The 27,826-nt window shown below is 45.8% G+C and overlaps 5 protein-coding genes across 5 annotated transcripts; 3 read left to right on the top strand and 2 right to left on the bottom strand.

Moving 5' to 3' along the window:
- Positions 1–1,589: 1,589 nt before the first annotated feature.
- LOC101786170 (BTB/POZ and MATH domain-containing protein 1) lies at positions 1,590–2,606 on the top strand. The gene has a single exon (XM_004963338.1). The coding sequence runs from the start codon at positions 1,590–1,592 to the stop codon at positions 2,604–2,606; it is 1,017 nt and encodes a 338-aa protein (XP_004963395.1).
- Positions 2,607–4,940: 2,334 nt separating this feature from the next.
- Positions 4,941–7,458, top strand: LOC101766324 (probable amino acid permease 7). The gene is made up of 7 exons (XM_004960098.2): positions 4,941–5,215; positions 5,347–5,580; positions 5,780–5,873; positions 5,977–6,194; positions 6,284–6,417; positions 6,530–6,757; positions 6,856–7,458. The coding sequence occupies exons 1-7, from the start codon at positions 5,137–5,139 to the stop codon at positions 7,261–7,263; spliced, it is 1,395 nt and encodes a 464-aa protein (XP_004960155.1). The 5' UTR covers positions 4,941–5,136; the 3' UTR covers positions 7,264–7,458.
- Positions 7,407–12,312, bottom strand: LOC101765365 (uncharacterized serine protease YyxA). The gene is given in 10 exon segments (XM_022825157.1): positions 7,407–8,077; positions 8,329–8,406; positions 8,492–8,584; positions 8,674–8,791; positions 9,685–9,818; positions 9,899–10,177; positions 10,593–10,708; positions 10,848–10,982; positions 11,074–11,596; positions 11,715–12,312. Coding segments are annotated over 9 exon segments (1,236 nt in total). The 5' UTR covers positions 11,333–11,596; positions 11,715–12,312; the 3' UTR covers positions 7,407–8,053.
- A 94-nt stretch (positions 12,313–12,406) lies between these two features.
- LOC101766735 (protein PELOTA 1) lies at positions 12,407–18,634 on the top strand. Its single transcript, XM_012844307.2, has 16 exons — positions 12,407–12,611; positions 12,772–12,854; positions 13,478–13,553; positions 13,958–14,032; positions 14,107–14,163; positions 14,818–14,863; positions 15,136–15,211; positions 15,639–15,714; positions 15,833–15,865; positions 15,949–16,018; positions 16,244–16,349; positions 16,698–16,770; positions 16,937–16,975; positions 17,192–17,286; positions 18,030–18,136; positions 18,362–18,634. The coding sequence occupies exons 1-16, from the start codon at positions 12,561–12,563 to the stop codon at positions 18,433–18,435; spliced, it is 1,137 nt and encodes a 378-aa protein (XP_012699761.1). The 5' UTR covers positions 12,407–12,560; the 3' UTR covers positions 18,436–18,634.
- A 7,171-nt stretch (positions 18,635–25,805) lies between these two features.
- LOC101767811 (transcription factor IBH1) lies at positions 25,806–27,742 on the bottom strand. The gene has a single exon (XM_004960102.3). The coding sequence runs from the start codon at positions 27,460–27,462 to the stop codon at positions 26,830–26,832; it is 633 nt and encodes a 210-aa protein (XP_004960159.1). The 5' UTR covers positions 27,463–27,742; the 3' UTR covers positions 25,806–26,829.
- Between the last annotated feature and the right edge of the window lie 84 nt (positions 27,743–27,826).

The following is a 27,826-nucleotide window of genomic DNA, read 5'->3' on the forward strand; positions in this document are numbered from 1 at the left end:
GTTTGACTCTGGGATAGGAAATTCCCAGCGCAACATGAACACTATGTTTCATACAATATTCACTGTGAAACACAGAAACAATAATTGCAATATCGATGAATTATTAAGCACCGAGAAGATATCGAATTTAAATTCATATTCGCTGCGGCATTTATACCACTCGGATTCAATTGTGTATTCCTTAACATATGAAAAACGAATCACTACGGTATTTTTATGGGATGTTTGGTAGTACTTCACTCCATAAAAAATAACTCCACTCCACCAACTTCATCTTTTTGCAGCTCCACTCCACCAACTCCAGGAAAATATGGAGTTGTTGTATGTATTTAGCTAATTACTGTGCTCCAGCTCCAGAAACATGAGAATATGTTGTGAATAGTCTTTTTTACCCTTTTGTGAATGGGCTCACATGTATGTCTCTCTTTTCTCCCATCCTCTTCCTTTCTCTCTTCTCTTTTCTCCCCTTCTCTTCCTCTGCTCCCGATCTCGCGCAGGGGCGTCAGCCTGCGCGCGCCGGAGCGGCCCTTCGCATGGCATTTTGCGCGGCGGCGGCCTGGCCCCACGCCCGGCGAGCAGCAGCGGCACGCGACCTCAGTTGTCGACGATCTCCTCTCCAATCTCCTCCACGACCTCCTCTCCAATCTGGCAGGCAGCCTGCACGCCGGCATCAGTGTGGCCATTAGCATAATTCTTCTCTGCCAATAGCTCAAATTTTCGACACCGGCGCGCCGTCCGGCTAGTGCTGCAATGGCACCGTGCTCTAGTCGGCAGGGGCAGCACGGCTCCAACAGGTGGGGGCGGCATGGCCCCGGCGGGCGGGGCAGCACGATGATAGCGGCACAGCTCCGATCGGCAGGAGGGCGCAGCCCCGCAGCCCCAGTGGGCGGGGGCGGTGAGGTCCGACGAGCGGGTGCGGTGAGGTCTAGCGGTCGGGGGTGGGCTGGCAGCGGCGGGCGATGGCGGTCGGGGGCGGTGTGGTTCGGCGGTCGGGGGTGAGCCGGTCGCAGCGGGCGACGATGGTCGGGGATAGCGCAGTTTGGCGGTTTGGGGCGACGTGGTCTGACAGGCTGAGCGGCAGAGAGAGAGGAAATGGCGACGGGTGGGGATAGAAAATTTAGAAACGAACCGGTAAGTTGAGTAATTGGTGGTAATGGTGGGTAAATAACCCCAACTCCACAAGGAAGTCTGAAACTGATGTTTTTGGAGCACCCCCTGAGATACTCCATGAAAAAAACGTGGATCTGACCCCTAGCTCCACGTTTTTTCTGAAACTGGAGTTTGGGAAGATGGACGTGTTTAGCAGGATATTTTGTAGAGTTGGTGGAGTGGAATTATTTTTTCCATTTTTTCTAGAGTAAAGTGCTGCCAAACAGCCCGGTATACCACTCGGAGTCGGATTCAACTCGATCTATTTCTTACCGATTTGTATAACGCGTAATCGTAGTTGATATCCCGCCGACGATTTCGCCGTTCCATAACTGGTTACGAGATCTCGACGGACGGAGGGATCATCCGCGTGAGGCGTGCGTGACCAATCCAAGCATCCCTAACTAGCCACACGAACGAAACCCTACGTCAGCGGATCGATGGGTTGCTGCCTCTCGGCGCCCGACGACGACGACGCCGGCGGTGGGCTGGACCCCGTGTCCGGCACCCACCAGTTCACGATCCGGCAGTACAGCCAGACCAAAGGCATCGGCTCCGGCAAGTCCATCCTCTCCCGCTACTTCACCGTCGACGGCCGCACGTGGTACGTGCGATTCTACCCCGACGGCTACACCCCCAACTCGCAGTTCGTCGCCTTATACGTGCAGACGCTCTACAAGCCGCATTGCCGCGCCGTCCGCGCCCGGTTCACCTTCGAGCTCCTCAAGCCCGATGGCACGGTCGGCTACGCGCGGCGCTCCGACCGGCCCTGCAGCTTCGACCGGTACTGCAACTGCTGGGGCTTCCGCGTCTTCGTCACCCGCGAGGCCCTCGAGGGCGCAGACCTGGGCGTCCTCCACGGCGACTCCATCAAGGTGCGCTGCACCGTGGAGGTCGTGAACAGCCGCCGGAAGAACCGCGGCGGCAACCAGGCCCGAGCCGCCGCCGCCGCCGCCGCGATGGCGCCCCAGTCGGACTTCGCGGCGAACGCCATGCGGTTCTTGAAGAGCGGCAGGGCGCCGTTCGACGTCAAGTTCTCCGTGGGCGGCACGGTCTTCGAGGCGCACGGGCTGGTGGTCGCGGCGCAGTCCGAGTGGTTCGCGACGGCGCTCTACGGCCACGGGGACGAGGGGAGGTGGGCGGAGGCGGGGATGCAGTGCATTACCATCTCGGACACGACCCCGGAGGCGTTCGAGGGCGTGCTCTACTACATCTACCACGACGAGCTGCCGGAGGAGCTGATCAAGGCCAGTGGCGACGAGGCCGCGATGACGCGGGAGCTGTTCGATGCCGCGGACATGTTCCTCATCGAGAGGATGAAGAGGATGTGCGCCAGCCGATTGCGCCGCTTCATCAAGGAGGACACGGTGCGGAGCATCATGGAGCTGGCCCAGGCGCACTCCTGCAAGGAGCTCGAGCAGGCCTGCCAGACTTACTTGGGCCGCCGTAGGCCTTAGTGTGTTGCGTTAAACACAAGCTCCAGTTTTGTAGCTAGATGTACTCTGGTGCTAGACATCTGCATCGGGAGTTGCATATGCATAGGCGATTTCCACAAGTTTTGATCTTCACTAATGTACACGAGCCTTCGATCATGTAAACTGCCAATCATCTTCTTCTCTGTTGGCCATTGGTGTTTCTATGATTCTTTTGGGTGATGATATTACAGTATTTATCTGTGTGAATTAGCATGTCAACAATTTCTGTATTTAAGTTTTACTTGGGGAAGGCATTGTGTGCAGGGACGTGCTTTTTGGCTGTGTGTGTTGTGCGCAACTCGTCATCGTCAAGAAATGAAAAGTCAGCTGCCAGCCAGAGGGAAGTTTGGATAGGGGAAGGAGTGGCACGAGGTAAAAGAAACTGTGGCCTGTTGGATCTCGATCCCACGCAAAGAAAATATTGGGTGTTAAAACACATTAGCTGGAAGTAAGTAGGCAGACCCTTCGGGAAAGCAATTGATCAAATGATTAACAATGGGGGCTTCAGTGACTTTACCCTGATGTATGATGAATCTTCTGGCAAACTTGACTGAACTATGGAGGGAGAAATAAAATGACCCAAGTCGGGATTAAGTAGTTCGCTTTGCAGGTGCAAAGCTTTCTTTTACGGAACGAACCATGCATGTGAGCTGCTCATAGTACTTCATTAAAAAGGAGGGCGCAGAGTTTTCTGACGCCTTCTGCTTGCTTACTAACTTTAGCAATTAACACGGTGGATAGCCACAAGAAGAATTTTCGGCAGGAGCCTGCACTAAAGGTATATGGATACCCACCACTAAACTTTAGCACCTATCACATCAGATATTTGAATACTAATTAGGAGTATTAAACATAGTCTAATTACAAAACTAATTGCATAGATGGAGTCTAATTCGCGAGATGAATCTATTAAGGCTAATTAATCAGTTAATTAGCATCCGAACATCTGATGTGATCCTGCTAAAGTTTAGCACCTCGATCCAAACACCCCCTAAGCTTTCTTAAGTTCTATTCCAAGCTCAACAACCACGCATGCTCCACTCAATACTGAACATCCATGTGGCATTGTTTGGTACCACTGTGGGGAGAAGTGCTTCTCAAATAAGCTGCACTAATATGAGAAAAGCGCCTCTATAAGAAGCTGTGGAGAGAAGCGTGGTCAGAAGAAGCTTAAAAAAACGCGCCGTTTAGCTACTAGTTTCAGTTTATTTTAAGCATAAACATGATCTAAGCTGTTCAGTTCTGTTTGTGGAATTAAAATGATTCTGGTAGTAGTACACTGTGCACACCTGGCCCTGTTCAATTCAGTCGGGACATATCAACGGTCAGACTAATTGCTTGCGCCTTTCAACACGTATGCAGGTGTCTTTGTAACCCTGATATCTTCTTCGCGAACAAAATATTGGCATGAGCTGAGATTCCCTGGATTCACGATCTCCTGTGTTGTCAGGATGCGGGTCTTATTTTCTTTGCCTGCGCCTGGCTCGTTGCTTGCCATTGCCAGCTTTTCTTGTCGGTCCACAGATCGTGAACACCACCTGCCTGCGCCTTACAGTAGATTTTCTAATTCTTGCGGTGTACGTCGTGAACACCACCTGCCTGCGCCTGGCTCGTTGCTTGCCATTGCCAGCTTTTCTTGTCGGTCCACAGATCGCCATCGATGGAGGGGCTCCTCTAGCAGAGGGAAGAGGGTATCACTGATAGGTCGCCAATGATTCAGGGTTTGCTTGTCTCTGTCCATGGATTTATGATTGGGGGGAGAGCAATCACGTGACCGTGTTGAAAGCTAAGAGGAGTACCATGCTAACCCCGTCATCCTCATCTGAAAGGCGATCTGTTGAGCCCATCTTCTTTGTATGACTCTCCTTTCTGGTAGGCGGCAGGCAGCGAAGGCCGGGATCAGCAACACAAAATGGGGAAGAAACGACGGGCTCCGCTGTCATGTTGTCAGCAGCTACATCACTTGTCACCCGAGACAGTGATCATCGTAATAGCACGCGTAATCCACGAAACAGCTTCGAAAACAACTCAATCGATCGATCAATCAAATTCGAGGCTGGGAGAAAAAAAAAATCTCCGGTTTCGTGCAAGCTACTTGGGTCTCCTAGAAAGGGACGATTCTGACAGTGCATGTGGCCGGCTAGGTCCCCTTGTTAGCCTCTTTTTTTGTCTGCAAATGACAGGGTTTCTGTAAGTTGATCTGCACATGAATAAAATGTACTTCCCGTCATGGGTGTAGAGGCTGTGCGGCAGCTTGGACTTGTCAGTGAGGCCTGGAAGAGGCAAGACCGGCAGCTCGCCTCGTTTTCGCACTTAAACCAGGGCGCGATCCCGGCTTGTCGACGAGACGAGACAAAAGTCTGCGCAAGGTCTTTGTCTCTCCCTCTATCCAAACCACACACACCAATTGGGTGACAGAGACGAGTTATCTCAGTAGCTCATGCTCGTCCTCCTCCCTCCCTAGTCCTTCCATGAGTCAAACACTGCAGCTCTGAACACCGCTAGCAGGTCAATGGCTCACGACGGCAGCCACTCCCTGGAGCTCGCCGCTGCCCCCGAGCTCGACGACGATGGCCACACCCCGCGCACCGGTACCTACAAGTTTTCTCTCATCTTGCCTACAGCTGGCCACGCGTTAGTAGTAGTAGCAGTACTCGTGCTGACAGCGGCCATGGCTGCCTTCCTCTGGTTTTCTTTGTGTGTTCTTGCTGCTCGTCGTCAGGGAATCTATGGACGTGCTTCGCGCACATCATCACCGCCGTGATCGGGTGCGGCGTGCTCGCGCTCTCGTGGAGCGTCGCGCAGCTGGGATGGGTCGGCGGCCCCGTCGCCATGGTCTGCTTCGCCTTCGTCACCTACATCTCGGCCTTCCTGCTGTCCCACTGCTACAGATCCCCTGACTTGGAGAAAAGGCAGAGGAACTACACCTACATGGATGCCGTCAGGACGCACCTAGGTACCTGCTGGCTGCTGCCCCTTTTCAGATCATCAAATCCTGTGGCCTTTTTTTCACGACATCTTTGTTAGCTACTGCCACGAGTAGTACTTTTTTCAAAACGACCCTTTTCTTCTTTCCGTTCAAAAAAAAAATCTTAGTCTTTGGTTACTGGAAGCTTTGCTATCTTTCTGTGGCAACTGATGAGCCAAACGTACAGGGGAGAAGCGCACCTGGCTCTGTGGCTTGCTCCAGTACTTGAACCTGTACGGGACTGCAATTGCTTACACCATCACTACCGCGACTTGTCTCAGGTGATTCTGATCTTTGTCATGGATTTTCAGTTGGTAGCCACTATTCAGTCATGGCAAAATAGTTCCCGTTACCGAGAGTCACAAGCACAACTCCTCGTGGCAGGGCGATCAAGAGGGCCAACTGCTACCACAACGAAGGGCACGGCGCCCCCTGCGACGCACACGACGAGCACTTCTACATGCTGCTGTTCGGAGCAGCGCAGCTGGTGCTGTCCTTCATACCCAACTTCCACAACATGACGTGGCTCTCCGTCGTCGCCGCCATCATGTCCTTCACCTATGCCACCATCGGGCTCGGCCTCGGACTCGCCAAGACCATAGGTAACGTGCTTGATCGATCCATTCCAGTGAGCTGACGAAGCATATTCAGAAAATTAGCTCTTGAATCATGGACGCCAATCTTGTATCAGAAAATGGGACGATCAAAGGAAGCATCGCCGGCGTTCCGATGAGCACGCCGGCGCAGAAAGTTTGGCGAGTGGCTCAAGCAATCGGCGACATCGCGTTCGCCTACCCGTACACCTTAGTCCTACTGGAAATACAGGTAGGTACAACCTGAACTTTATCACTGTTCAGCAGGTACACGGATCGAGCTGCCTTTATCCATTTCACTGAAAGCGACGAAACATCTTTTTGGTGAAACTCCATCCACACAGGACACTCTGAAATCACCGCCACCTGAGAGCGAGACGATGCAGAAGGGCAACGTCATCGCGGTCCTGGCGACCACCTTCTTCTACCTCGGCGTCGGTTGCTTCGGGTACGCCGCCTTCGGCAACGCCGCTCCGGGCAACCTCCTCACCGGCTTCGGCTTCTACGAGCCCTACTGGCTCATAGACTTCGCCAATGCCTGCATCGTGCTCCACCTGCTAGGTGGATACCAGGTAAACTGACCACTGCAAGCTAAGAATTATTTGATTATTTCAGAGACTTGGACAGAGAGCTTGTTGAAACCATGCTAATGATTTTCAAATCTCTGCAGATGTTTAGCCAGCAGATCTTCACGTTCGCCGACCGTTGCTTCACGGCGAAGTTCCCGAACAGCGCGTTCGTGAACAGGTTCTACGCCGTGAGGGTGCCGGGCCTGCCGGCGGCGAGCTACAAGCTGAACCTGCAGCGGCTGTGCTTCCGGACGGCGTACGTGGCGAGCACGACGGGGCTGGCGCTGCTGTTCCCCTACTTCAACGAGGTGCTGGGCGTGCTGGGCGCGCTCATCTTCTGGCCCCTCGTCATCTACCTCCCCGTCGAGATGTACTGCGTCCAGCGGGGGATCCCGCCGTGGACGCGCGGCTGGGTCGCGCTCCAGGCATTCAGCGCCCTCTGCTTCGTCGTCGGCACATTCGCGTTCGTCGGTTCCGTGGAGGGCGTCATCAGGAAGAGGCTCGGGTAGTGTAGGGCAAGTGATACATGTGAATATGTGATGGAGCGGCATGCATGGCTGGTGCTTTTCTGTCACGGGAGATGTAAAGAGAAGGCTAGTAGAGAACAACCTATAACCTACTACACATTTCTTGTTCCTTTTGGACGTTCTGATGATTCTGAACCTTATGTTTTACATTGAAAATCTCTAGTTTGTTGGTGATGATGTATGATACTTGGCAACAATTTTCCAGCAAAACGAATCTCATTGAGCATCTACGGGCTAAGTCCTTTTAAGGTACACATAGGATGCACATAACTACACGTACACATGTGTGCGTGTCTATACACATATTAGAGAAGAGATTGGAGAGACTACTACCCTCGTTGCGCGAAAACACGCACACTTGTGTGTACTCATAGCAACTCGGAAATAAGGACTTATTTGGGACTGCTCCACTCTCAAATCTTCCCAAACACCTCAGCTTCGAAAAAACATGGATCGGAGGATCAATTTCAAGGATTTTGTGGAGTTCATGAAGATGTGTTAAAAAAATCATGTTTCAAACATCTACGTAGAGTGCCATTGTTTGCGCACATTCCCCGTACGGTTCGCTTATGTTTCCATCATCCACCTCCGCTCGTCGTTCTCCTCTTCTTCGTTGAAACAAAGCCGCCGCTTAGGCCAGCAACCATGTGCCACCGCCCCTTCTATTCTGGGCTTCCGGCACGCCGGAGCACTCCGCCGCCATGAAGACCGGCAAAACGGGCAGATCCGGTGCTTGTATGCCGATTCCGCCCATTATTTCTCCCTAATCCCTCTACTCCCAGCACCCCCTGCGCATCTGATCGAAGTCCATGAGGCGACGTCCATGGCGTAGGCATGCCCGGCTCCCATAGGGATGGGCGGACGGCATGCCCGCCCACAGCCTTCGGCAGCCAGGGGGCACGCTTACATATGTTAGTTATAAATATTGTTTTCTCATGCCGAAGCACCACATAATTCAACAGGCAAGGCGATGCTTCTTGTACCACGTTCAAGGAGATCATAAACTTCAAGCTATAAGAACCAAAGGAACACAAACATCAAACAAACCTTGAGATCCACGGTGGAGCTTGAATCAGTGTTTCCTTGCAAGAATCCCCAACCAAGTGAAAGAAGATAATCTTCCAACTGCAGACAAAATTTGATCTCATCAGCCATAGTTATATTTTTAAGTTGAAAACAACCAATAATATTAGATATATATAATTTTCACCTGAGGTAGAGTTTGGACACGCAGCCCGTCAAACGAGACAATCACATCTCCATATCTAATGCCAAGCTTCTCAGCAGTAGAACCAATATCTACCTACATAGGTCAAACTCTCAAAGGAATTACAATGTTCCTGTATCATAGTCTCAATAGAGCTCAATACACACTGAACAGAAGAGTCATACCCTGTCTACAATGTACCCATTGTTGATGTTGTGATCAAGAGAGATCACCTCCTGGAGTGACACGTCCAGCAGCTCCACTGTTCTCAAGCTCAAACCATGTACAGGGCGAGCAATACAACTGAAATAAGTTGGATTCAAACAATCAGCTCTAAAAAATTATCACAAAGAAGCCAAATGCAGCAGTTTCATAAGACCATGTCAATGTCACTTTAATGATGCATTAGCATAAGTTCAAGGATACATTCGGTTTGTCTTAAAATACTAGACCCTGTTAAATTAAGTTATGCATGAAACATGATTATTTGCAATATAAGACTATGGAGTCATAATTTTAAAAGGGGATACGATTAAAAGAGTTTTTATCTTTTCTCCCAAGGATTCCGCTGCCTGAACTTTAAGGAGATACCGTCCAAAACAAGGTAGGTCTATATGAAGCGGCAGCCGTTCTAGTTCCTTGTGTTAAAATTCGACTTGAAAATTAATTAGCTCTTGAGACAGATTGGGCAAGCTCCATGAATCTTCATGGACCACGTTTGTTGAAGTGAACCAAGCTAATCACAGGTTTGCCCTTAATACCAAGTTTATGCACATAACATTGCAACTTGCTCAAAGTCTGAGCATATGCCATTATACTTGATGATTCGGATATATGGGTTCTAACTGATCCAAGCTAGTACATGCTGTATGACAGTAATGTCACTAGCCAATTTTCCAGTCTATCTAGAAGCAACATTGTCAACCACCTTTTCAAACTTCGTTAGTACAGGCTCCCATTTTTATAGATTCATTAAACCTAATAGCATATATTTCTACACGGGGCAAGGGGAAAATTGCTCAGCTCAGTGAATAAAGAATGTTAAAATGCAAATTCTATACACATAAGGCAAATTGGAACAAACACTGCTTACAACTCAAAAAAAATTATGTTGAATTTTAAAACCAATTAACTTAGATGTTATAGACATTAAGCAAGTAATAACATCAGCGCAACATTGAGCAAAGTTAACGAACCTGAACTTCATCCACATTTCAATGTATGTAAGGATGGTGGAGATGGAAAGAATACTAAGATTTGGGCCACCATTATCAAATGCCATCCCAGCGACATTGCCATCATTGTCAATCACCGGTCCTCCAGTGCCACCCTACATCAAAGAAATACTATTAACTAAACTGTGCGATGAAGTAAGAATACAATACTGGGAAATAATAATGCTATTAGTACCTTAGGAGGTTCACAGTTAAGAAACATGTGGTAGTTGCACACTAAATCATCTGGGTCTTCAAACCACAAGATTTTCCCATGCCTAGCCACCAGATTAGACTCTTCGCCCCTACCCAACATGAAAACCTCCTGACCGTAGTTTGGGTTAGATCCAAAAGAGGGGGTCTGCAAAGGTAAGTCTGACTAGGACGAGATCTCCAATAAAGCAATATCATAATGCTGATTGAAGAACAAGAGTTATCCCTCTACGGCGGCCCTATTTGGCAAGCAAATGTGTAGCTGAAAGGGTAGAAAAGAGGTTTCATTAGATGTATTGTGCAATAGGGTCAAGAAAATAGCCAATCAGATAAGAACCATGGGAAAAAAGAAATTCTGAAAAGATAAACAAGCCCATAGCACTATTACACAAATCTGAAAAACACACACATGAACTCTACAATGTAGCAACCTTGTTGCGGCTACATGTGAAGAGGTAATAAACATTGGTTGGATTGCACTAGTAGATGTTTTGCAAGAGATGTCAGGGATTGGCGAAAAAATGTGGGAAATGTGATAGCCGAAAATGAATAAATTAAGTAGAAGCACATATCTTCCATTCTGCAGCTCACAAAGTTACTGATAACTTGTCCTTAAACCTAATTTCTAAAGTTAACGCAAGCTCCACAAAATTTAACATTGAAAGCTTTGTCTGTACCTTAAATTTGGGATCAAGTGTACATACAACTCCAGAACTAGTTAATATTCTAGCACACTTCTTGGTCTCCTTCCAACCGATGCAGATGCCAGTGCATTGGTTAATGAACTTCCCATCTGCAAACAGATGTGGGCGTTATCATCAGCATATAGGAAGATTAAATCAGGTTCATGTTGGCTGTGTGCGGTCGCAGAGGCCGGAAATTATTCCCTTTTCTAAAAAAAAATCAGGTTCATGTTCATCAACCAATTTTACCGTGTGCAATGGCGGAGACGCTAACGACTGAGCGTGCCGCTTCCCGGATAAGTGCCTTTTCTCTTGGGCTGGAGACACTCTCGGCAGTATATGGGTCTTTGGGCTTCACCACAGTAGGAAGATTTCTACGAGGATCTATGGAAAGGTGGAAAAAGATGCAGCAAAGACTAGTTGTGCACTTGTGCAGTAGGAAAAGTTTTAAGTTTTGAGTTGAGAAGAAGGTGACCTTTTGCAGCAACCTTGGAGATCCTCCTCCGCTTGCCAGACGAGGGGAGTGGCTGGCAGCGAGGAGGTAGCGGCGGGGTGCTGGTAATGGGTGCAGCAGGTAAGGAACTGAAGCCCTCTCCTGCTGCGGCTGCCAGCGTGTTCCTCTGCTGCTTCTCCTCGGTGCCTGTGTTGCTCCCGCCCACCAATTCCGTCGCCGCCGCCTGAGTCTTCTCCCTCTCATTAGGCACCGGCCCCGTACTGCCATCGCTTGCCGCCATACTCCAAGGCCCCGTCCGCCAACCTATCCACGTCCGGCGGCTTTGGTTTCTTCTCAATGGCCACCCCCGGAGTCCTCCTGTCGGTGCGAGCTCACCGTGGCTTTTGTTCTTCTCCTAATCTGTCAACTCGCCGGCGCCGGACTCCTCTTCGGTTTAGGCGGAACGGGAATCCTCTCGTCACCTCTAGAATCGACGGGGGGTGGGTCGGGATGATACGAAGAACAGTAGTCGAACTTGAATCCAACACGAAATCCTAATTCTCACCTTCCAACCCGAATTCGACATAGAAATCGGAAAACTATGGGAAAATTAGTTCATCGAAAGAACGTCACTTCCGGAAAAGAGCTGCGTCACGCGAAATACCATCAAAGAAGAAGGATACATTATCTGAAAATAACATTCCGTCACAGTTGGAGCTATTAGTGTGAAAATCTTGCAGCTCTTCACCTTCTTCCCACGCTAAAAGCATCGGCAGACAATCCCTCACATTCTCCTTCCCTGAGCTCCGGAGGGTCGGATTTGCACGGGGTGGTCACCGGCAGCATCGATCGGCAGAGCTCGAGGAGGCGCCAGGTCTGGCCGAGCTAGGCGGTGGCGTGGCTCGGCAAGGTCCTGGAGCTCGAAGAAGACCTCGACGGCGCGGAGCTCGAAAGGTCGACGCGAGCCGCGGCATCAAAAAGCTTGGTGCGAGCGGCGGCGGGCCAGCGTGCGCGGCCTGTGGACGTCAACGACGCCCCGCGCCTCGAATTCCCCCTCTTCCACATCAACGGGCGCCACTCAGACCAGCAGCAAAGCAACAGGAAGAGGAAGAAGAAGAAGATGAGGTCACAGGAGGAGGGTCTTTCGTGCCTGCCATGGTGGGTAGCACCGGCGCCGCCGCGACTGTCTGCAACTCTGCGTCTCCTCCATTGGCCGAGCGAAATTCTGCTCCCGGTGGGGATCGCTCGCGGTACTGCAGCGGGCCAGCGGGGTCACCGAGCCCGGCCCACGTAGATATCGAAGCTGGTCATAAAAGGCAAGCCCAGCCATGATTACATTTCGCAGAAACCGCTTTGTAGTACCATACGTGTTCTGCTCCGTCCGATCAAATCACGGGTGCCCCGTTCTCGTACTCGAAGTCGATACTTTCCCATCCCTCGCCGACTCGCCTTCCGCCGCGCCTCCCCCGCCTCGCACGCCGCCGTCGACGCAAAGCCGCGCGCTAGACCTCGATCCTGCGGCCGGGGCGATGAAGCTCGTCCACCGCGACCTTGTCCGCAACGGCCCCGGATCCGTCAAGGTCCCCCTTTCCTTCCGCCTCTCTCTCTCTGTCGCTGGGTGATCCCTATCCGAGCAGTCCAGTTGCTTGTTGGGTTTGCCTTGTATTGGGGCTAGGGCTGACGCAATCGTTGGGATTCCGTGGGGTTGGTTTTTGATCGGCTAGGAATTGTGGTTCGCAGTTGGTGCCGGAGGAGGAGGACGACCTGTGGCACGCGTACAACCTCATTGCTATCGGGGACAATCTCCAAGCGGTCACTGTTCGGTGAGTGAGTCCTCTGGTACTCTTATAGCTTGCTTTAGCTTGCAGCTTGCTTCAGCTCTTATACTCGTAGTAAGTCCTCTGGTGGATGCAGTAAACTACCGCAACTTAAGCAATTATGTTTTGCATTTAAGAAAGCTGCTATGTTCTCTAAAGCTTCTGGGTTTGTTAATTTTACACTCCTATGGCTCTCGGCCTATGATTGAAACTGGATGTAAAATTAGGGGAGATAGCTGTAGTAGGCCTGGTTAGTTTATTTGTTATATGGCAACAAACATGAGAGACGGATAATTTTCAGCTATTGACTTGGATTTGGGATGTGTTTTGCTTTAAGTTCACCAATTATCCTTTCATTCAAAATGCTCTGCTGCAGCTCCATACTGATTATTACACATTAATAATTATATGGATGATCACAAACAGTATTAGTGCGAAAAACATATGATATGCCAAATTGCTTTGAAGCCTTTGATCTAACTACAACTCGGAATAGTAGTTGAAGTCTCCATCCACTGCCCCTCATGCATCGGTGTATGTGTGCACATTTAAAACTCTTTTACAGCCTTCATGTTATGGAAATTGTGGATTTCCTTATAAGCAATTGCTGTTCTTTTGCTGGTTTACAGGAAAGTGTTGAGAGAGATGGCATCTGGAGGGCGTGATGCTGAGCGTGTGAAGCTTAAGTTGGAAATCGTAGTAGAGGTGATATATCGTCTATCTAACTGTATCTGTCCGGTGTTTCTGTCTATTAGCATTCAACATGTGAATTGAGAGCCATCATCATTGTTTATCAAGACTCGAGTGCCAACTTTATCCACATCACTTGTGGCATCTGGAAAGAAAGTAACAGAATGGGCATGATTGAAACTGTTACTACAGGAGATACTTATGTAAAAGCCTAACAATTTGCTATCTAAACTGATATTTTTTTTCAAATATAAGTACTTTTCAGGATGCGGTTAAATATCTCTGTTGTTTTTATCCCTGACGTTGATTTTAGTTACTTTGCTCCTCTTCGTTTTGTTTCATGTTCTTTCCTTATGCTATCAAACCTTACCCATATATCTGGATTGGCAATTGAGTGTGTCCTCTGTTTTGGAATGAAGTCTGTAGACTATGACAAAGAGGGATCTGTCTTACGTGTGCGTGGAAAAAATATCACTGAGAATGATCATGTGAAGGTTAGTGATATTTATTTAATAATTCTACCGTGTATTATACCCAGTTAAGCTGACCTCTTTCTTCATTAATGAAGATTGGCCAGTTCCATACTTTAGAGCTCGAGCTGAAGAGACCTTTTGTTCTACGAAAGGTATGGTTTAAATGTCAAGCAAGTTTATCTCAAGATATGTGCCTTTTGACTGTACAGTATATCTGCATTGGCCTCACTTTTCTGTTAATAATGATTACCTGTTTCTTTGCACTCTACAATATCAATTCAGGTCCTGTTAGACTGGTTAAGCCTAAGCTGAAATGGCTTCTTTATTCTTAAGAGTCACCAGACATGGTGCTATATATATTTTTTATTCTTCATAACCTTAACCCCTCTTCTGTAGCTATTGTGACAAGACCAACCTGTTGATGTAATAGGAGAAACTAAGCACCTCCATCAGCTGCCATGTCGCTTGTACATTCTAAGCAGATAAAAGCTATATCAACATTTATTAAGTGCACTTGACATGGCCTCTATGTAGTTATCCGATATTTGCTATGCTGGATGTGCTAATTGACTCAGGTTTCTGAGCTTGATGGTTGCTGCCCATGAACCTATGTTCTTTGCAGTCTTTATCATCTATAGTTTTGTAGTTAGGAAATAAACCAAGATGTTATGGTTTTTCTGTTTTCATCTGTTGAAGTCAGAGTAGCATCTTCTCCACTATGTTATTATGGTGCACGGTTGTGATGATGCATTTCATTCTGTTTTGTTGCTACTGTATCTTAAATGAAGTATGTACATCTTGTGTAGGAAATTTGGGATTGGTTAGCCCTTGAAACCATCCAGCAAGCATGTGGTATGTGATTTTGTCCTGTCGTTTGTAAACATGGATTATCTGCTCAATCAAATGTCCATCTCATCATCCATTTTTAAAATAAATGTGTTAACCTGGTGCATGCATGATACCTGGTCTGATTCAGCGGCGACCATCCTGCTAATTTCACCATGAAATAAACCACTTTTTCATTTCATTTTTGAAAACAAGCTTTTCCAAATCTCCTTGATTTCTATTGTTGCTCCTTCATGTAAAACATAGTGTTTTAATTGAGTCTACCCAACCTATTGTAGATCCTTCTGCAAGTGCTGATCTAGCAGTTATTCTAATGCAAGAAGGACTTGCCCACTTATTCCTCATTGGCAAAAGGTGAGTAGAATTATTGCAAATATTGATTTCTCTAGTGTTGATTGAATTGCTCTAGCTTGTAAGGTGACATTGTTGTTAACTATATATGTCTATTCTTAACAATTAGCTCCTCTAGACTCTGGCTCACTCATGCTAAGAGTGTTTGTATATCACTTTGTAGAGACCTTGCTTGCTGCACCCATGTTATATGAAATTCCCTGTTCTGCAAGTGACCATTTATTCAATGTTGGCTCTTTCAGAGGAATAGTAATACCTTGAACATGATATAAAAAAAGATAGATGTTGAGTGTATTTTCATCTCTATCTTACCTCCCCTTAAGTGGTTACACAATCGAAATAGTATTTTCTAGTTTCAATTGAAGAACACATGTTGCCATATATATGTCGTCCTGTCTTGTCCTGACATCTATCATTCTCTTCTAAACAGCATAACAGCGACCAGGGCACGTATTGAAACATCAATTCCTCGGAAGCACGGCCCTGCAATTGCTGGCTATGAGTCGGTATGATAATTGGTTCTATTAACTACAGGACAAAATTGTGTGTGTGTGTGTGTGTGTGGGTGGGTGGGTGGGTGTGTTTGGTTTTCACTCATTTCCACTTTCTGCTGTTCTTGTATAGGCCCTCAAGAAGTTCTTTGAGCATGTTTTGCAAGTAAGTTATGCACACGATGTTCACAAGCAAATTTGAACATGCACAGACACATTTGACTAATGGATTTCATTGCTTGGTTGTAGGCTTTGCTGAAACACATTGATTTTGAAGTAGTCCAGTGTGTTGTAATTGCAAGCCCAGGTTTTACAAAGGGTAATCCTCACTTATCTGCTATAATAGTTCCTCTATACGGGCATAAGTTTCAGCTGTGCTATTAGATACATGCTCACTCTTCAGTAAGTATATACGGTACCAAATGAGTCCATCTGTCATTTTGTCTCTAGCGTTACTTGCACAAAATAAAATGCTCCTATGTTAAGGCAAAAAAGGTCAATTTATGTGATTTTTATTTCCCTTTTCCCTTTTTATCTTAACAGGATCAATTCCGTGATTATATGTTTCTTGAAGCTGCACGACGAGATTTAAGGGTAATAATTGAGAACAAACAACGCCTTGTTCTGGCACATGCCACATCAGGTTACAAGTGAGTTTTTCCATCGTTTTGTATATAGTTTTGTCTGTGGGGATAATGTGTTGATTCTTAACACTGTAATTTGTACACATTTAGGACTGCTATCTAATCTTCGGAATGGCATGTCACTAGCACTAGCAGTTTAGCATTATGAACTGTTGGTAACTTATTTTCTGTGATCTCAGATATGTGTAACTATTATTTTGTAGAAGTGGTTCGTCACATGTGATAAGCTGCAATAATCCTTCTGGAACCATAACAATCTTAGCTAATTCTGTATTTGCCAAATGATTTTTAATGATCATGTTATTTATTTGTTTGAGCATCTCATTGCCCTTTACATGTCCATTTGTTTGCTAGGCATAGTTTGAAGGAAGTTTTGGATACCCCAGGCATCATGGCACTGATAAAAGATACAAAAGCAGCACAAGAGGTAAGTCTGACTCAGAATCAAACATGTCACAAAGTATGCTAACTTAAGTATGAGCTTTCTTAAACAATTTCTTTGATTATTAAAGCGTATTAGACCCAGTCTAAACAGATAATATCAGATTTTCTTAGCTGTTTCATATTCGTATGTCTTTCTATCTAATTTGCAGGTCCGAGCTTTGCAGGATTTCTTCAATATGCTTACTAATGTAAGTGTCTTCAAGTGAAACCAATTTTTTTAATAGTACCTTTTGAAGCTTGCAATAGTTACATGGATCTTCTCTATTCTGGTGCCACGGATTAGAGTTAGACCCTTTGTATTTTTTCAGTGGTACCTTTTTTTAAAAGAAAATTAAATAATAATTTCATATGCTTAGCTGCTTATGAACTTAATTGAAGCATATATGTTTGCTGATTATCTGCAGGATTCAGCTCGTGCTTGTTATGGACCAAAGCATGTTGAGATTGCACAAGACCGTCTTGCTATTCAGACTCTTTTAATAACTGATACTTTGTTTCGGTAAGTTGCATTCATCAAAACTGATAATATGTTCTGTAATCAGATATAAGGAAAATTACAATGATAAGAAACAGAGATTTTTCAGTCACGGTGAAACTGAACCATGCAACACATTGTATTAGACTAAATTTCTATATAAGCTTACTGTCCTAACTTGCTAGAGTCTATAGATGAGGAAACAATAGATTAATGAACTATCTGGGCTTTCTCAAATATTCATTAGACCTAACTATGATGAGTACACACTTGGGAAAGGAATCTAGTCATTCCAGTCTACCTTTTCTTTTACTGTGATGTGAATCATATCAGGCGACAGCTTGTCACTACTTGTTTAATGATATTAACTGTGTTTTCAAATAGGTCTTTTTCCACACAAGCACTTAACATCTGATTCTGTCAACACTAACATTTTCTTACTCTTATTCTGGCCATAGCAAGTGATGCCCCATATTCCACATGAGTGCTTTGCGAGCTTTGGTAGCTTGATATTTCTGGAGGATATATCTGTCGTGCAATACTATGAATATCGTTCCTATGCACGTCTAGTTGAAAGTTGAAACAGAAGTTTATGCCTTGCAAACCTATGTCCATATGAGTTGTCAAACTTCTAATTCTGATATTCTACCTGTGTATTAGTATTCACAGTTCTATCATGCTTCTCAGTGGTACTACTTAGTCCATATAATAGAATTTCTGGTGGTGACTGTTGAGAAATAATGACTGAACCTTTTGTTCGCTTACAGGAACGCCGATATAGCTACGAGGCAAAAGTATGTGAAGTTGGTTGAAGGAGTCAAGAAATATGGTGGTACAGTGCACATATTTTCTTCAATGCATGTCTCCGGCGATCGTGAGTTCTATGCACTTATCTTATGATTTTGATCTGGTTGCTCATTTCCATTATGATCGATGAAAATTTATGCACTAAGCTATATAATGTTGGATTTGCTTTAAACAGTAATAGTAAATATGACCTCTTTTTAATCTCATTTTCAATGCAATAGGTAAAGTTTATTTACTTTTATTGCTTGCTGCAGTGTTGTGTTTAAATTCCATTTGTCGTTTGTTTGAACAGAGTTAGCGCAGTTGACAGGGATAGCAGCTATACTTCGTTTTCCCCTGCCTGACCTAGAAGACATCGAGATGTGATCATACCAACCCCTCTGCAGCTGTTTAACATTTTTTTGGTGGTGGTCTGTTTGCTTATAACCGACATCATGTGTAACTTTATGCAGCTGATTTGATATAGTCATATAGGTAATCCTGGAAAGAGATTCACCTACTTTTTAAGATATCCAAGTTGTAAATGGTTTGTTGTGCCATATTTGTTAATTCTTTTCTCGATAAAGGGCCCTTGGTTCTTAGAGTTTAAAAAGGCAAGCATGCATAAAAGCCTGGTAATCTGTGGGGTAGCCTTCTCTTCCAAAACATAAACTGACTTAACATGGTGCGTACATGGAAATCACATGTTCTGACTTGAAAAGTCATAACCGTGGAGGTTCAGACATCGGAGCTAATTTTTCGTGGGGGGTGTTGCTAGCACGGGCACGGTACAGCATTAGCCGTTGTGTGATTGTGGACCCTTTTTTTCCATGAAAAAAGGACACGATTTTATGACTTTATATGGAATCACACCTTTATGCTCCTACGCTCTGCTGGAACTCTCCTGGAACCTAGTGCTCTGATGGCCAACCTGTGCCTACCTGTCTGCATTATTGTTCGATTATTCTTTTTTCTTTCTTTTATTTACGGGTGTACGCTTAGCATGATATAGACCATACTTGCTCTGAGAGTCGTAGTCGTGGAGAACGAATGCACAAGATCACCTTGGACAGCTGAATTTATTGGGTTTTTTATGCAAAAAAAATGCAGAATACATACAAGGCAACAAAGCGGAATCTTGTGGTTTAGTGTTTGGAGTCCAAGTATATCATTTGCCAAACCACTAGAAAATACGTGTGCGTGACAGTCGATGGGCCACGAGTTGCATTTTCTGCCATTTTTCGGACTATCGTTTGTACTCATCGATTTGGCGTGTTGTTCGGCATGTCAGCGACAAATAAAAAGTTTTGGACTTCGATTATGAAAATTTACTGGCACATCATGGTGCACGAACTTGTTTCCTTCCATCGTTTGCTCACTACTACCATGTGGCAAGAGTCAGGTCATAAGGTAAACACGTAGCTTATTCAAAAAAAACAAACGGTAAACACGTAGCTCAATGTGATTTGCTTCGTCGTGTAGAGGGAAACAGCTCGGATCACTAGCTGAGCCGCCTAAGGCCTCGTTCGTTTTCACCGGATTGGCCCGGAATGAGGTCCATTCCGGATGGTTTGAAGTGACCCAGTTTGAAACCAGACTTGCATTGAAAGTGTTGTTCGTTTTAGTCTGGCCTGGAACGAAAACCGGCCTGGATTGGAATCCTTCTACATTAGATGGCCCGGATTGAAACCATACCTCCTCACCCCTGGAATGAATCCTGACCGGATTGAGTGACACGGGTGGAATCACTCAAACCGGACCTGGAAGTAATCCTAGTTGGAATCCAATCCTGATGAAATGAACGAGGCCTAAATGGCCGTTGACTTGAGGTTTACCTTGGTCATTTCTCTCTAATCTTCTCGTGCCCGTGCCGTGGAGTAGAACACAATGAATAGCAAACCTTCGTGGCTTTCCGACATCATCAGATTTCTCCTCTCACATATTACATTCTATTGGTTATTGTCCCACAGAAAAAGAAACCCTTATCAGTGGACCCAGCTGCGTTTCCATGTCTTTCTTATTCCGTCACGCTCTACAACGTGACAAGCACGGAAGGGCCAAATGCCGCACGCTTCCCCCGAGCGATCCGGGGCGCCAGGAGCCAAATGGCAACGGTTTGTATTTTTGGAAGGAGGCCCATCCACGTCGCGGGCCCACAGTGGTGGCCACGAACAATTTGTCCCTTGGGAAGAAAATTTCGCATTTTCGATTGAAAAATGCTGGAAATTCACAGATGGATACCGATTGCTCGTTGCGTCAACGTAGTCTGTCTAATCAGGAATAATCCGAAGGCACTAGGCGCCTAGGAGTAGGACAACGCAGGAGGAGAGACTAGCCTAGCTCGTTGATGTAACTGCCTAATAAAGCTACTTGCGGTGTTATCTTGGGGGTATTTTAATCAAGTAGCTCAAGTTGGGGCGGCGATGCCACTTTACAAGTGGACTTATGCCGGACATGAGATGTTTATCCGATCCCATTCCGACGAATGTCAAACCCTAGGATTAGGCTATTGGTAAAATTCATGACGTCAGCACCACCTGGTTAAGTAGTGAGTAGTATAGTAATCAGCTAGTTACTCCTCTGCCTTCGCAATTCAGCCGTCTGCTGTACAATCAGTAGGGCACGGACCACGGCAGCAGGGCAGATTTTACTGAAATTCCTAGGTAATTTGAGTAAACATTGTCCTAGCTAGAGATTGCTTAATTTGCCTTGTGTCCCGGCTTTTGAGCTCGGCAAGTACGCGAACCCCGGCAGGGTTTTTGCTTAAACTTGACCGATCTGTCCCTCAGGAGATGAGCATGTTCTGATGAGCTGATCCAACCCCTCCCACCCGTTTCGAAGACTACAAATCGGCAGCCATCGTCATATTGTGCGTACGCTCCTAGTTAAGTAGCCTATCCATCTCTCGCCACCCATGCATCTTCAACCTCACACAGATTAAACAAGAATCCAATCCTCTCTCCTAGCTGCTTCCTCAATTTAATACAAGCAACCACATAGGCTTTGCTTTCCTGACACATCATCAGGCTGATGAGACTTAGTACCAAAATTAAAAGATACATACATACATACATACATACATAGATATATGGACCCAATCATTGCATTACCTGTAAATTATCCAACTTGAGCTGCTAGCCAGGCCCTCGATCCATTACACCACCATGGTCGTCCATAGCTTGCTAGTTACAAATTAAATTAGCATAATAAACCACAATGGTGACACTAATCGTACGAACCTGAAAGGACCAGCTAGGCATTGTAAACAAAGGAGAAATCCTTCTACTTTGGTCACCTTATTGTTGTTGACTCTTAATATAATCCCTTCCAAGATGGTCCCAAAAATGTGCAGGCATCCCTTCACCTCACCAAGAACCAGCAACACTTCACGCGGCTCTAGCATGAGCCGAGCCCATTTGTCGAGCACAAATTAAAGCATCAGCTAGCTAGCTAGGCCACGTTCCACAAGATAATTAAGGTCTTTGGCATGCTTCAGCCACACCCCCGAGTTGGCCATGTTGTAGAATATCACAATGTATCTATACTTGTACTACCACTTAGTACTATAATTTTTGTTCTTATCACTGTATGAATGGAATGCAGGTGGCGTGTGATGATATAATCACATCCTTTAATTTTCTAATGGAATTGAAAAAAAAAGTCACATCCTTTTCTTGTGGGGCACACTTATAGCCTGCCATGCAAATGATTAGTGTTATATGTTGAGAGTGTCATGAGATGCAACAAGGGGCTAGCGAGCTAGATCAGTGCTTTCAGTGATGGCAATCATCACGCCATCATCATCACAGCAGGCTACCCACAATAACTTACTAATACCTCACCTACTAATTAGCTAATTGCCTTGCAAAATGCTACCCCATCTCTCACTCGCTATATAAGCTCACTCTCTTCACTGGAGTGGCACAGCTAAGCTGATTAAGCGCTGTCATCATATCGCTCATCAGAGAGTATCAGTGTCCAGCTAGCGCAGGACCGAGACTAGCTCCGAGAGGCAGGGAGATCATGGCTAGGCTGGCCTCGGTGGTGCGGTGGTGCGGCGGGTGGAGGGAGCGGAGGGCGCGGCGGCAGAAGCTGCTGCGCCGGCGGCAGCACAGCGGCGGCACGGTGTGGCTTGGCCGGCGCAGGAGCTGCCGGCTGTCCGTGTCACGGCTGGTGCGGTGGCGCCTAGTGGCGGCGCTGCTGCGGCCCATCAGGAAGGCGCTGATGGAGATAGTCGCCGGCGCGGCGGCCGGCCCGGCCGGCCGGCGGCAGCTGGTGACGCTGCCGCAGCTCAACTTCCCCTTCGTCGGCACGCTCACGCTCCCGGCCGTCGCTTGAAAAGCGCGCGCGCGAGAGAGCACAGCATGTAATGATTTTGCGTTTTGTTTGGTTTGATTTTTCGTGGGTTAAGCGATCGATCTCCCAGCTGGTGCGACCTCTCGTCTCGATCGGTTATTAACAGCTGACATTTTCTCCCTTTTTGTAACTTTTATGTATACTGTCGTAATGCTCCAATACTCATAGCAAGTACGAATTCAAATAAAGGTAATAAATTCAGAGCAGGTTTACATTAAAATTAAATCCACGCTTGGAAATGCAGAAAAAAAATCTTATGAGAACGAATCTGTCAGAGGTTTATACAAACAGTGCAAATTCATTTATGTAGGAAATTAATAGAACAACTTTCGTGCGTTCCATAATCCATACAGGATCCGAATAGCAAGCGAAGAGTATCAGATCAAACCATTAAAAACCACACAACAGAAATTAAAGACTGCTAAAAGGTGAAGGACAGGTTCTGACGAGCTAAGGAGTACTTAAGCAGATGGTGCATATACACGTGATGGTGGTTAGAATTTCCTAGTAGCACGCAAAGCGTTCATCTTCATGCAAGGATATGCAAGAACACTAATTCGAGGACGACGGCAAAAATTTTGAGAACCTGGTACTAACTAACATCTATCTCATGATAATTTTAAGGTTTATTAATTAGCATTGGGAGCTTTTTTTAGTTAACTTGTGCTAGATTTGGTGATAAAGAAAATTTTCCCCATCACACCACCTGACGCCAAACATTGTGATCTTCCCTGTAGGAACACAAATTCAACGACAAATTGATCGAGAACCGCTAGTAATATCTGCAACCAGGGCAAGAGTGGCATCTTAATCTGTGTATCGCTAAACATGCACCATGCATATCTATAGGCAGTCACATGGAGGAAAAGAAAAGTCAGACTTATACTTGAAATCACGTCTTTACAGATTACAAGCATGCTTCTTTTTCTTTGAACAGATTACATGTATGCTTTTTCTTTGTCAGTGTAGAATCTTCAGAAGTTTTCAGATATTTATTCGCTCTTCTGAGATTTCTGGACCTTATTTGGAACATGCATGTGCATGGGATGGGAAAGGCTCTTATTAGATCACAAGAAGGCAACGGAAATTAATTTTTGATGTCGACGATCTCCAACTGATGGAACCAGTTTGTCCGTCTAGCTAGCTGGCGACAACTGTAACGTGCGTTCTGCAGAATTCAACAACGAACTGCGCCTATGGAAATGAATTTGTCTTCAACTAATTTAAATTGCCTTCAGTTCTAACGATTTATATCTGTTTCTCGAAATAGTTTACCAGTAGTCCACTGGCCACATAGAGTTCATATATGATTTCAGGTTACTGTATAGCTAGGCTCTCACACAATAGGTAATTGTTGTCTGTAGCTCAAAGGTGCTTTGGAATCAAATAAAAATAAAAAGTAATTAAGGTTGCACAATTTATCATGTATAGTGGTGATCATTTCTAAACTCGAAAAAACAGTCAGCAGTATTATCTGACTTTTTTTTGGTCAAGTAATTTACTACTTTTAGACAACTAGTTGGACATTATTTTTAAGTTATTATGAATGGGTGTATCTTTATAAATACACTAGTACTTTTTATCATAATTTCGGACTTTTTTGTGAACATTTTTTTCATTAGGATATATCAGCAGAAAAATATTGTTGGCAACCATATTATATAATGGGTGAAAACCAGGAGCCATAGAAAATGTTAGGAATGTTTATTAATTCGTATGACATGCACCCTTGTGCATATATATAAATAAAGAAATGGATCTTTGTGAAAGCCCTCTACATTGAATATGCAGTTTTCTGTGGTGGCATTTATAAGTATAACTAAAATAAAATGGTGATTACCAGCTGTACGTTACACACATGACTCCTTAAGTATAAAAACAATTCATCATTTAAGACAGAAGAAAACCACGGAATACACTTATTGCTCTTAATTACAAGAAAAGCTAACTGCCTCTCTAGTGATTACCAAAAAGAATATTTTGCCGTATTTCTTATGTCCGTGTTGCATATAGGTATATGATATATATCCTCATGGCATACTTGTTTTCCAACAATGATACCTTCTTTGAGTTGCCTAACATGAAAAAAGATATCAGCTGTCCGCATGGCATTCTTATTCAACGCAAACAAGTTAGTTTCATTTTTTTGTTTCTTTGTAAGGATCGGAAAGATCAACATAATTTAATCTTCTTGGCTTGGTCTCCAGGTTTATTCCAAAATTGTATGTTGCCTTTACTTAATCATGTGTGATATCTAGTTGTCTACCCAGTTTCGTAGTAAAAAAAAGACCATATAATTTTTGTTCTTGCTTGACAGCAATGTTCTTAATTCAATAATAATAAGAAAAAATACTTATGATCTTATTAAACTTGGCATGCAGGGAAACTTCACATAATTGACATCATGCTAATATGATTTGATAGTTATATCTCTGTCTGTTAGATTTGATTATTGGCCATCTCTGTAGTGCAAGAGGTAAAACATGACAGAGCACAACAGAAGGAAAGGAATATGTGCATCATTGGTATAGAAACCTCCGAATTAAGGAATCAGTACACAGTCTTGGTCTACCACACACCATTATTAGTGGGCAACATATTGTTATGTATATTTATGTTAATCAATGGAAGATGATTAAATTGTAGCTAGCAAGCAAATTATTAGTACAGCTAACCATGTGGGCCAATTATGGATTGGCGGAATCCAAAATGACATTAGCTGTTGATTCAAGTACCATTTTGGTGTTAGTACTGATTTAGCTGTTCGAATTGGACGGCCATCTTACCTAATTAATACTCCTATAATTAAGTGTAATGCACACAGCACATACTTTGTCTACATACATCGAGAGCTTTGTGTCTTTTTGTAACATATGTGAACATGCGTGCACACTTAAATTAAGATGGTGCCAAAACCAAAATATAGAGCGTCCAAGAAAAAGACAATTAAATACATTATATCTTCATAAATATATAAACTGTATGGATAATTTGTTTACACAAAATAAATAGGTATACCATATGTGCAAAGAGAAAACAAGCAAATAATAAAGGAGAAACGACCTTTATGAATGCAATGCCTTAATTATGTATAGTTTTGATAAAATTTGCACAAATATGCTTAACCTACCCAATATGGAACATAATTCTTCACACAAATTACTTCTCTTTTGATCAGTTGAAACAAAGAGAAGGAGACAACATTAAGCCTTTCAGATTCTTACCTCACAAAGGAAGCAACAATCACATGTGTTAAAAACAACCAAGTATTAATAACAGACGAGAAAAGAATCAAAGAGAAAAACAAGATAGCATCAATTACACAGAATACTCTTTAGAGCCGGTGGCACCTAAAAAGGAACCGGGGATAATTAGTTGGTGTAGTTGATGGAAGGTGAGGAGGAGGGGAAAAAATATGTATTTCCCAAGGAAAAAACAAAAGGGACCTAGGCCCTTTAATCAAAAGATGCTAACTGCCTGTAGAGAGAATGTCTTTTGGTTCCTTTGGCTACAAGTCATATGTCTTCTCAAGCTCAAAGTTCAGCAGCCCTATCCCTCATAGACTCTGTGGATCCCACTTTCCCAAATTTGAGAGCAGAAAGGGAACGCTCCACCAAACCAATTGAACATAACCACCATCCTAGCACTCCAATTACACAAGGCAACAACTAGCTAGAGCATCATCTAGCTAGTTCTCTCTCCCAGGCCTATGAATGGGCGAGAAAGGGAGGGAAAGAGAGAGAAATACATACACATGTGCAGCAGCTATATACTACAGAAAAACAAGGGCTAATACAGCTAACTCAATCAGCCATCTAGCTTAGGGAAAAAGAGAGAGTCGCGCAGCAATATGCATGCATCATGCATTCATGCAACCACTGATGGTAAAGGTCCATGCCATGCTATGAGTATGTAATTACCTTCTTCCTCATTCAGATAGACCTACATAAAAGTGAAAAATTGACAGGCGGAAAAGTGCGTGTGTGTATATAACAGCTACCTACATGTGTAGCTAGCTACAAAAGATACACGACATGGTTCCACAATTCACGAACATATATGCATACCAATCATCTTACCCAACAACGAGTACTGCACTAGCTTATATGTATGTGATCTCCATGCTTCAATTCTCTCTATATATGTTACAATTAATTACCTCAATCTCCCTCTCCAATCTCCCATGTGTTCCCAACCTATACACCTACTAATAACCTTACCAACTAAACATATGTACCAACAATAATCTCTCTCCTCAACAATCTCCTATATCTTAATCATGCATCGATCTCATGTGTGACATGAACAAGAGATATGCGATGATCTAGATACAAACAGCGGCAGCAGGGGCAGCAGAAGCATATGATCGGCGGTGCAAGAACAAGAATTAATTAACCATGCGGTATTAATTAATTACTGGTTCGATCATTGGCCGGAGAAGAGGTCGACGAGGTTCTGCATGAGCTGCACCTGCGCGCGGAGGCATCGCAGGTAGTCGGCGGTCTCGTCGAGGAGGCTGCAGTACTCCATCTCGCTGCCGCCGGGGACCAGCCGCCGGAGCGCGTCGGCCCTCGCCGGCTCCCCCGCCTGCCGCGGAGGCGGCCCGCCCCTGGGCAAAGCCGCCGCCGCCGCCGACGTCCCTCCGGCGGCGGCAGAGACGGTGCTCCTGGCGGCGCCGAGTGGAGGCGCTGGCGATGCAGCTGGTGGCGCGCCGGAGACGCGCCTCCGCAGCAGGACCGCGCGCCTCGACCTCATCGCCCTGCACACGCGCACCTGGCGGAGCAGCGCCTGCGTCCACGCGCGGCGCGGGTTGGCGGCGCGCGCCATGGACGAGTAGGCCGCGCGGCGGATGTTGCGCGTGCGGCGCGGCACGGGGGTGGCGCTGTGGATCCGGGCCAGCGCGCGGAGGAAGTGGAAGGCCAGCATGCGCTTGGACGGCGATGCCGAGCCCGACGCCGGGTCCGGGGCGGCGGCGGCGCTGCTGGCCACGGCGCGGCGGTTAGGGTTAGGGTTTGGCGGCGGAGGCGGTGGTGGGCGCGCCGTTCTCTTCCGTGCCATGAAACGGCGCGGATCAGCAGGAGACGGAGCGGGAGAAGGCTGGAGGATCAAGAGAGAGAACTCCGGGGGAGGCGGGCGCGTTGCTTAAAAGGCAGGAGAGGGAGTCGTGGGAGGCAGGAGAGAGGAAGGCGAGAGCGAGAGCAGCAGCAGGAGAGAGAGGGGAGGGGGAGTTAAGGTCGGGGAAGATAGGGTGGGGAGGAGAGAGAAAGGGAGATTTGGGCTCTGACACAGAGGATCAGGAGAGGGGCCTGCCTGGCTTTTGTGCTGTGCTGTGCATGATCTTCTATAGAGAGAGAAAGGAAGAGAGGCAGTAGAGAGAGAGGGAGAGGAACACGGCTCTGACACAGATGTCCTCAGCAAGATC

This window comes from Setaria italica, chromosome III (genome assembly GCF_000263155.2).
Source record: "Setaria italica strain Yugu1 chromosome III, Setaria_italica_v2.0, whole genome shotgun sequence".
NCBI classification, from domain to species: domain Eukaryota; kingdom Viridiplantae; phylum Streptophyta; class Magnoliopsida; order Poales; family Poaceae; genus Setaria; species Setaria italica.

Excerpts from the sequence above, each read along its gene's own strand:
- LOC101786170 (XM_004963338.1), top strand. The coding sequence starts at position 1,590 with ATGGGTTGCTGCCTCTCGGCGCCCGACGACGACGACGCCGGCGGTGGG.
- LOC101766324 (XM_004960098.2), top strand. The coding sequence starts at position 5,137 with ATGGCTCACGACGGCAGCCACTCCCTGGAGCTCGCCGCTGCCCCCGAG. Across the intron at positions 5,581-5,779 it reads TGCCGTCAGGACGCACCTAG|GGGAGAAGCGCACCTGGCTC; the intron begins GTACCTGCTGGC and ends CCAAACGTACAG. Across the intron at positions 6,195-6,283 it reads CGGACTCGCCAAGACCATAG|AAAATGGGACGATCAAAGGA; the intron begins GTAACGTGCTTG and ends ATCTTGTATCAG.
- LOC101766735 (XM_012844307.2), top strand. The coding sequence starts at position 12,561 with ATGAAGCTCGTCCACCGCGACCTTGTCCGCAACGGCCCCGGATCCGTC. Across the intron at positions 14,033-14,106 it reads CTGAGAATGATCATGTGAAG|ATTGGCCAGTTCCATACTTT; the intron begins GTTAGTGATATT and ends TCATTAATGAAG. Across the intron at positions 17,287-18,029 it reads ATAACTGATACTTTGTTTCG|GAACGCCGATATAGCTACGA; the intron begins GTAAGTTGCATT and ends GTTCGCTTACAG.
- LOC101767811 (XM_004960102.3), bottom strand. The coding sequence starts at position 27,462 with ATGGCACGGAAGAGAACGGCGCGCCCACCACCGCCTCCGCCGCCAAAC.